Source organism: Peromyscus eremicus, unplaced genomic scaffold (genome assembly GCF_949786415.1).
Source record: "Peromyscus eremicus unplaced genomic scaffold, PerEre_H2_v1 PerEre#2#unplaced_72, whole genome shotgun sequence".
NCBI classification, from domain to species: Eukaryota; Metazoa; Chordata; class Mammalia; order Rodentia; family Cricetidae; genus Peromyscus; species Peromyscus eremicus.
In genome coordinates, this window is record NW_026734313.1 from 195,122 (window position 1) to 204,491 (window position 9,370).

At 53.3% G+C, this 9,370-nt stretch overlaps 1 protein-coding gene across 1 annotated transcript; it reads right to left on the bottom strand.

Annotated features, from left to right (window-relative positions):
• Positions 1 to 2,759: 2,759 nt before the first annotated feature.
• On the bottom strand, positions 2,760 to 6,451 carry Sbk3 (SH3 domain binding kinase family member 3). The gene is made up of 4 exons (XM_059252514.1): positions 6,407 to 6,451; positions 5,529 to 5,679; positions 4,893 to 5,095; positions 2,760 to 3,446 (listed from the first exon to the last, which is right to left on the bottom strand). Exons 1-4 carry the CDS (start codon positions 6,449 to 6,451, stop codon positions 2,760 to 2,762), a joined length of 1,086 nt encoding a protein of 361 aa, XP_059108497.1.
• Between the last annotated feature and the right edge of the window lie 2,919 nt (positions 6,452 to 9,370).

Sequence of the window (9,370 nt, forward strand, 5' to 3'; positions counted from 1 at the left end):
AGGAGCAAGTCCCGCCCCCCACCTTGGGGGGTCGTAAAGCCCCACCCTCTGCCCCGCCCCTTCTGCCCCCACTGGGGCCAGAGCGACACCGTGTGTTGAATCCTAGTACTGACTGTGGTTGAACAAAGGCCCAGATTTTGGGGGGCGGGCGGGTGTGTGCTCAGCTCTCCTCCCTGGGACTACCCAAGAGTCCTGGTAGCCTTCCTCCCTCAGACTCCCCTCCTCCCTCACGTTCAGGGTCCACGCTCTAGCCTTCCTTCCTCAGTGGAGGATTCTAGAAAGCAGCCCACCTATCCGACATCGAGGTCTAGGTACCACCCTTTCTCATATCCAAGCCCTTAGCCCTCATTCCTCAGATCCAAGGGTCGGGGCAGCCTTCCTCTCTCAGGCTCAGGACTCTAGAACCCAGCTCTCTTCCCTCAGATTCAGGGTTCAGACCCCAGCCCTCCTTTCTCAGACTAAGGAGTCCAGGCCCCATCCATTAACCCTCAGACCCAAGGTCCAGGACCCCAACCATCCTCCCTCAGGCCCAAAAGCCCAGGACTAAACTGCCTTCCTCAAACCCAGGGATCCAGCCCTCCGTTCTCTGATCCATGAGACTAGGTCCGAGACCTCTTCTCTCTGACCCAGGGATCGGATCCCAGTCCTCTTCCTTCAGATCTAGAGATGCAGACTGTAGCCTCCTCCCTCAGGCGATCTCATCTCTCCTTTATTCTGGCCCCATTTGGTCGGCTCCCCAGCCTCTGCTGCCCTGTTGGCGGACACAAATCTTCCCGGAGGTATGTCCAGGAGCCCCAGACACTAGGGTCCTGTTTAGGGACAAAAATGAGACAGGATTCTAAAATGATGTCATGAGAAATGACCTCAGACCAGGGGCCAGAAACAGGTGGTGGGGCAGCTGGGGCTCAGGAGTGACTTCCTCCTTTCTCTGGGACAGCTGCATTGTCTGTTGGGTTTCAAGCATTGAGGGTGTGGGTTCATTTCATTGTCCAAGGACACTTTTTATTTTGTAAGTATTTTGAGTTTTACAAAAACAGTTGCAAAGGTCCCATGGACCCCCTCCCCCGCTCTCCCCCGAGGTCAGCATCTCACCCAACATTTAACACTGAGTTAGCAACGCTCCCAACAACAGTTGTCCTGTCTACCCTTGTTGCCTTCAAGGTCCTTTTCCTGTTCCCAAGTCCAATCCGGGGCACCATGGCGCATTTAGGGAACTCACTTTTAAATCTAAAAGGTGTAAATTCTGGCTTGGGGCATGTAGCTCTGTTTGCAGCGTTTGCTCGACCTGCACAAAATTCTGGTGGCTCAAATCTCCAGCGCTGTGTAAATCGCCATGGTGGCACAGGTCTGTAATTTCAGCACATGGGCGTGGGGGCAGGGGGAGCAAAAGTTCAAGGAGGATAATCAAGGTTATCCTCCATTCCATAGTGAGATGACATCCTGGGATACACGAGAACTTGATGTTTTTTAAAGTATAAATTCCCGTGATGTTTGTAGTTCCTGCCCCTCTGCTGGGTGCTGGGGACGTGAGGCACAATGAGCTGGAGTCTGTGTGCGGTTTGAGAGAGAGGAAGACCCATGGAACCAGCCCTGACTCTCGTGATTGGTGAGTCCTTGAAGAAAGATGGAGCTGGGATATTTGGAGCCAGATAGATTACTTGGGGCTTTGTGGAAACAGAAAATGGAAGGGTTTAGAAATGAGAAAAACAAAACACAAGCACATCGCAGCAGTTGGTGATAAGGAGAGGAAGAACAGACAGAGATGGCTGGGAGGACTTCAGGGATGGGGACCAGTTTCTGTAGGCCACGATGGGAGCAAAGTGTGCCTGGTGGAGCAAATAAGGTGTGTGAGTGCCTGTCGGCAGTGGTGTGTGTGTGTGTGTGTGTGTGTGTGTGTGTGTGTGTGTGTAACTTCAGAATACATAAATGATTCCCACAATGGAACCAACACGGAGCCCAGGAAACACTAGATCAACATAATATCGGATCCTCTATGTTCAAGTTTTGTGCCTCAGTTGGTGGGAGCCACCCAGGGTCTTAGAGGAGAAGAGCGGTCCCATCAGAATTCATGATAAGCAGTCAGTGTTTCAGAGATACAGAAATACAGCTGTAGGAGGAACAGAAACTTTCATCGGGACGGTGCTCAGGGTCAGGGGATGAGGTTCAGTTGATAGGGGGCCTGCCCTAGCGTGCAGGAAGCTCGGGGTTCCACCTCTACCCAGAACCCCAAAGACAATGTGGAGATGCACACCTGTAATCCCAGCACTGGGGAGGCAGAGGCAGGAGGATCGGAAGTCCAAGGTCATCTATCTGCATAGTGGGTTTGAGGCCTGTTTGGGATACATGAGACTGTTTTGGAAGGAAAATCAGGATGAGAAGGAGGAGCAGGGAGAAGGAAAGATGATGAGGAGAGGAGAAGAGAGGAGGAAGGGGAGGAGGAGAGGGAGCAAGATGGGACAGAAGGAAGGAAGAAGACGTAAAGTGAGATGGGGGGAGGGAGTGGGGGGCTGCAACAGCGGTACACAATCCGGACCCAGAGTCCTCAGTTGTGTGTGTGTGTGTGTGTGTGTGTGTGTGTGCGCGCGCGCGCGCGCGCGCGCTGCAGATAGAGGGTTACACTTCCAAGTCCAGCCTTCATCAGGCAAAAGTGAAGTGTGTTCCCTGTCTTCTGGTAGTGGTTGTTGCCTTTCCCAGGTGGCCTCCAGGGCTGGCTCAGGACACTCTAGCCAAGGTTCTGACCACCTCTCTCAGTCACCTGGTCAGGAACCCCTATTGCCTGTCCCCACCCTCCCATCGTCTTTACTTTCATCTTCCTCCTCCTCTGTCCACTCCTCCAAACTCGATCCTCCCTCTTCTTCCTCCTCATCTTCATAGGACACACCGCCCAAGCTCCCAGACCCCTCCCCATTCCCCGGCAGCCCCCAGTCATCCCCTAGAACATCCAGGACAGCCAGTGGAGGGCTCCTAGTCTCAGGATCCAGGTCCAGAAGTCCCTGGAGCAAGGTCAGAGCTGGGGGTGCAAACTGGTCCCAGGGTGCCGGTGGCCGAGGGGGCTGGGGCTTAGTGGTCATCCAACCGGCAAACGCCTCGAACTCAGGATCAGGGGCCAATGCTACATCCCAAGGGAAGCAGGCTGTGGCGGTGCAGAAGAGAAGCACGCCCAGGGCCCAGGAGTCCACAGCCGGCCTCAAGGGCAGGGTGTTCGGCGGCAGCAGGAGGCAGAGTTCAGGTGGTGCCGTGGGCAGAGGTACTGGTGGGGCAGGGGTCAGGCTGCCCTCAGGTCGGGTCAAACCCAAGTCACCTAGGGCTACTCTGTTGCAGTCAGGATCGAAGACCAGCACGTTGTCCGGCTTGACATCTGCATGCACTAGCCCCCGGCCGTGGAGGAAGTCCAGGGCCCCAGCCAGCTGGGCCACTACCCGCTTCACCATCAGCTCTGGGAGGCCCTGAGGTCGGGGAGAAAGGGAAAGGGTATGCTGTCTTCTCGCTTCACCATCCTGGACATAGCTCTTGATTCCTAAGGGTTCTGACGCTTGAGGTTTGAAGGTCCAGAATCCAGAGCCCCCAGAGCCATCCAATATCTCCACAAACACGCAAAGTCCTGCAGATCAGCCACCCTTTATCGCTCCCTCCACTGACTCCCAACAGTACCCCACTTCTCATCGGAGCGTATTCCTCTCTTTCTGTCTCTGTGCCTCTCTCTGTGTCTCTGTCTCTGTCTCTCTCTGACACAGGGTCTCAGGTAGACCAGACTGGCCTCAGATTCACCTATCTATCCATCCAGTTAGTCATGCAGCCAACCATGTAGCCATCTACCCATCCATACAACATGCATGTATTCATCTGTCCATCCATATACCTAACTAACCATGCAGTTATGTATTTGTACAGCTATCCATATGGCCATCCATGCAACCATCCATACATCCATCCATGCAACCATCCATGCATCCACACAGTCGTCCATCCATCCATGAATCCACACAGTCATCCATCCATCCATGAATCCACACAGTTTTCCATCCATCCATGAATCCACACAGTCATCCATCCATCCATGAATCCACACAGTTTTCCATCCATCCATGAATCCACACAGTCATCCATCTATCCATGAATCCACACAGTTTTCCATCCATCCATGAATCCACACAGTCATCCATCCATCCATGAATCCATCCATCTACACATCAAACTAAACATCCAGCTGTCCATCCATGCATGTATGCATTCATCCATCCACTTATCCACCTAACTACCCATTCATCCGTCTACCCACTCATCATCCTTCCACCCAAGCATCCACCCATCTCCCCTCCCTCCTTCCTCTCATCCTTCCTTTTGCTTACCCCTAACTCTATCTCAAATGCGAAGTGCTGACCCCTCAATATCTCCATGCACCCGATCTCCAAATATAAAAGGGGCTAGACTCTCCTGGGTTCAGTCCTGACCTAGTATTCTTTCTAAAGGAAATCCCATTTCAAGCCTATGCAAGTCAGCCTGCAGACACAGCCTGTGCCAACCTGCCCTTGTCGACAGTATTAGCCCTGCTTTCCTCCTCTACAGCCATGGCCCACCTATGACCAACCATAAACCCTTCCATCCCATCCATCCATTCCCACCTCCCAATCACCACACCAACTGGAGCCTCAAATCCGTCTATATGCCATCCCCAAGTAGCCACAATCCATCCCCAACCTTAACGCCAACCCAGCTCCTCCCTTCCAAGCTTGTGTTTGGATGGTCATATGGATTAGCGCTGGGGTCAGGCAGGCAACCCTGTTGAGACTTAGAAATGGGGAGGTCATTTGGGGGTCTCAGGGTGATCTTGATGGTGCATTAATTTGGGGTTAGGGACTGAGGGGGACCTGAGCAGTTCTATCCAGCCTTGCCTTCTCCTGGAGCATTCCGCTGAGATCCCCACAGGGTGCATACTCCTGGGCAAAGGCAAAATGTCGGGGTGTCTGCAGGGGCCTTCCCAGGGTCTGCAGCAGGCCTGGATGTGAAGAGACGCAGCGGCCCACACAGAATTCTCTCAGGAAAGTTGTTCTCAGGACTGAGTCCCGCCGGAGGAGCTTAAGGGCCACGGTTTGACCTGTCAGAAAGATGGGGTCAGATGAGAACCCGGGACACTCTGGTCCTGCTGCGGGACCTTAGGCAAGCCACTTGACCTCTCTGAGCCTGAGAATTCTCATATGAAAATCAAGTGTCTTCATCTGTGAAGTGTGGGTTGGAACTAGTCCTTTCTTGCTCTGCTTTGGACTGCCATGCTGCCTTACCTTCTCTGGTCCTCCATTCCCTATAACATTAAGGGGCAGGGTAGTGACATGAATTCCAGTTCAAATGGCTCGTCTGCCTTGCTGTGTGATGTGTGACCTGGAGTCAGCCACTTGCTCTCTCTGGATGGCCTATGTCTCTCAGAAGATCATGGAGCTCTGCGCTTTTTGAGTTCCCATCAAGTCTAGCTTATCTCTGGGATGCCTCATGACGGGAGAATTTGAAGTCCACCCCTTGGTGGCTGGACTCACCCCCTTGGCGAGGCTGGGCTAGGAGCACTCGGCCGTAGGAACCAGAACCCAGCTTTCGGATGAGACGGTACTGGACACGCAGGCTTCTGACCGACGTCACCCTGCTGCCTGTCAGCTCCACCAGCCGCTGGAGGGCCACGGCTGTGTCCTCCTGTGGGGAGAAAGAATGGGATGGTCGAGGGGCGAGTTTGGGGCCTCCCTGAACAACAGGAGAGATCGGAGTCCAAGCCCAGAACCAAGCTGTGGATGCAAGGGACAGGGGTCACTGTCCCCAGAGAGAAGGATGAGTCACAGTGAGTCACCCAGCCCGCGGACACCTGTTTTTGTCTCAGTGTCAAAGGGGGTCTTAGGGGGTCTCAGTGTCAAAGGCTTTATCTGCCCCCACCTGAGGGAGACAGCCAGAAGTTCTCAACCCCCAACTATGGCTTCGTGTTTAGCCCACGGGATCCCCTTCATCCTCTCTTCCATGTGTTCTGATCTTCGTGTTCTGATCCCAGGGATCGACCCTTTGGGTCTGCACTGTTGTCCTTTCCTGAATCTGGGCCCCCAGCTCCCCCATCTCTCTCTCTTCTCTTCTCTGTCTCTCCTTCTCTCTGTGTGTTCTCTGTCTCTCTCTCTCCATTCTGTCTGTCTTTCTGTCTCTCCCTCTAAATCTCCCTGTTTCTTCTCTCTCTCTCCTCTCTCTCTCTCTCTCTCTCTCTCTCTCTCTCTCTCTCTCTCTCTCTCTCCTCTCTCTCTCTCTCCTCTCTCTCTCTCTCTCTCTCTCTCTTTCTCTCTCTCTCTCTCTCTCTCTCTCTCTCTCTCTCTCTCTCTCTCTCTCTCCCTCTCTCTCTCTCTCCTCTCTCTCTCCCTCCCTCCCGTCTGTCCCCTCCTCTCACCTCTGTATCCCCATCCTCGGGGGTCTCGAGGGCCCTGAGCTCCATCTCAGGCTGTCTGATGTCAGCTGGCCCTTTATGCACCCCTTATCTAGACTCCCCGAAGAGGAACCAGCCTGAGGGACCCTCTGCACCCCCACGGGTCTTTCCCTGGCCGGGTGCGGGGAAGCTGTTGGAGGGAGGCCTGTTGTCCCTCTGAAACAATCTTCCTGGCCCCCGAGATTATTTCTCAGACTCCCGTTCCGTCTTCCCTCCTGGGGGTGTGTCGCCCTCTGTTGCCTTACTTATTTCTTTTCAGTCTTCTCAGCCTTCTCTACAACCTCTGGCAGTCTTTCTTTCCTTCTGAATCTCTCTCTCTCTCTCTCTCTCTCTCTCTCTCTCTCTCTCTCTCTCTCTCCTCCCTGTCTGCCTTTTGTGTCTCTGTTCCTCCCTCTTTTCTATTTCTCTCAATCCCTTTCTTTACTCTCCGAGTATAACTTTGACTCTTTTTCTCTTCGTCTGTCTGTCCCTTTTCCTTCCACTCTCTTCCTCCCTTTGTTTCTCCCCGGGGTGCTCTCCCTCTCTCTACCCTGCCTCTGTTTGCTGGGGCCTCTGACTCCCCTACACACTGTCCCCTGTTTATCAACGGAGTCTGCCCATGGGACGTCCCTACACTCTCCTCTGCCTCCCTTTCTCTCTGGCTCTCTTGGGTCTCTGTGTCTGTCTGTCTCTCTTTGTTCTGTCTCTCCGAGCCTTTTGTCCCTCCCTTTCTCTGGGCAGAGGTGTGTTTGACAGCTCAGAGACACAGACATCCTGTCCCCCCCTACACGCCTCCCTCACCCCCCTGACCCGCTGTCCCCTCCCTCCCCCTTCCAAACTTAGACCAGCCTGGACTCCGGGCTCTGGTCCCAGGACAGAGGGGACGAAACGTATTGCGAACCCCCAAGAGACAGGCGAGAGCAGAAGGAAAAGGAGAGGAGCCCCATTCAAAGCCAGTGGGGATGGCTGGTCTAGGGTTCGGACCTTCCTTTAGGGGCTGGGAGTGTTGAAGGCCGGAAGCCAGGACTGCTCCCACGCCCTGCTCCTCAATACCAAACCTAAGCCCCAGCCTGCCTTAAACATACAAGTCCAAGCCTTAACCCTCTTTCCCTATACCCAGGAGTCCAGGTCCCCAGCCCTCCTCCTCCAGACCCGGGGATCTAGCCCCTCAACCCTCCTCTCTCAAACTGGGCCAACCCTGACTTCGGCCCTCGTCCTCAGACTCAGGAGTCTAGACCCCAGTCCTCCACACCCAGACCTGGGGTTCCACATCCCAGCCTCTCCTTCCTCAGACCCAGGGGTCTAGACTCCAGACCTACTTCCACAAACCCAGGAATCCAGACCCCAGCCTCTCTTCCCTCAGACTCGAGGGTCCAAGCTCCATCCCTCCTGTCTCAGACCCAAAGGTTGGCACCTAGCATTCTCCCTCATACTCCAGCCCTCCTTCCTAGACCCAGAGGTTCGTCCAGACTCATGCCACCCTTGGGACTTGGGAGCAGAGGTTGCTGGGGACACAGCGGGTCACATCTCTCTGTGCTCTACAACCTGCCCTGACCCCCGCTGCCGCCGGAGCAGGGGGCTTTACCCTGCCCCCTTCCAGCTGCCCATGGTGCCAGGCTTTGTCCCCAGCCCGTGGAGCAGGAAACCGGGGTTCCGAGAGCAGCATCGCCTTACACCAGGTCAGAGGGAGCCAGGTCCGTGCCAGGCCTGGGTGACTCACAGCCCTGACGTCGACACCACTCATGTTTCCACTACTACTACAGCCGGCTATTAATAAAGACACAACACAGTTCTCAGAGGCTCTGGAAGGATCCCCAGGAAACTGGCTGGGGCGATTGTCACTGAGGAGCCTGACTGGGCTGAAGTAGAATTTCCTTTGCTCCTTGTCTTTTTCGTGTTCCACTAGGGGAAGTAAGCAAAGGCATAGAATGATTGACTGGGCTGGCGAGATGGCTCAGCAGGTAAAGGGGCTTGACACCAAACAGGACAACCTGAGTTCGATCCCTGGAACTCATATGGTGAAAGGAGAGAACTGACTCCCACATGTGGGCCTCTGACCTTAACACACACACACACACACACACACACACACACACACACACACTAAACAAACAAACCAATGCCATAATGTTAATAAAAACAAAATACTCCAACAAAGCCAGACGTTGTGGTGCGTGCCTGTAATCCCAGCACTCAGGAGGCTGAGGCAGGAGGATTGTGAGCTGGAGCTTGGGATACATAGTAAGACCCGACACAATCAAATAAACAAATCTGGCCAGGTATGGTGGTGTAGACCTTTCATTTCAGTTACTTGGGAGGTTGAATCAGGAGGGTCATATGTTTAAGACATGCCTGAGCTACGTGGAGAGTTGAAAGCCAGCCTGCACAAACTGAAACACTGTCTTAGAATTCAATCGACTAACTAATTAAATTAAATATTCCAGAAAGCCAGGTATAGTGGTGCATGCCTGTACCCACAACACTTAAGAAGCTGAGGCAGGCAAGGGCGGTGGTGGTGCATGCCTTTAATCCCAGCACTCGGGAGGCAGAGGCAGGTAGATCTCTGTGAGTTCAAGGCCAGCCTGGTCTACAGAGCGAGATCCAGGACAGCCAGAGCTACACAGAGAAACCCTGTCTCAAAGAAACAAAACAACACACACACACACACACACACACACACAAACCCACAAGAAAACAAACAAAACAAGACCAAAGCAAACAAACAACAAAACAAACCCCCAGAAATAAAAAAAACAACCCCCCAAAAAAGCAAAAAGCAAACAAAATAAAATTCTTGAAAAATTCAAATTAAAAGTACATATGTATGCTAAAGGGGTTTTGGGACTGACTCTCTGAAAGGACAAATGTCCCTAATAGGAACTCATTTATGCTTTTCTTCATAGGATAATAATAAAACAAAGTACATGTGAACTACAGTTTTACTGTCAT

Bases quoted from the DNA above. Each gene is read 5' to 3' on its own strand.
- Sbk3 (XM_059252514.1), bottom strand. From the start codon at position 6,451: ATGGAGCTCAGGGCCCTCGAGACCCCCGAGGATGGGGATACAGAG. The intron at 5,096-5,528 runs GTGAGTCCAGCC...TCTTTCTGACAG, and splicing joins AGCCCAGCCTCGCCAAGGGG to GTCAAACCGTGGCCCTTAAG. The intron at 3,447-4,892 runs GCAAGGCTGGAT...CCCCGACCTCAG, and splicing joins GCGGAATGCTCCAGGAGAAG to GGCCTCCCAGAGCTGATGGT.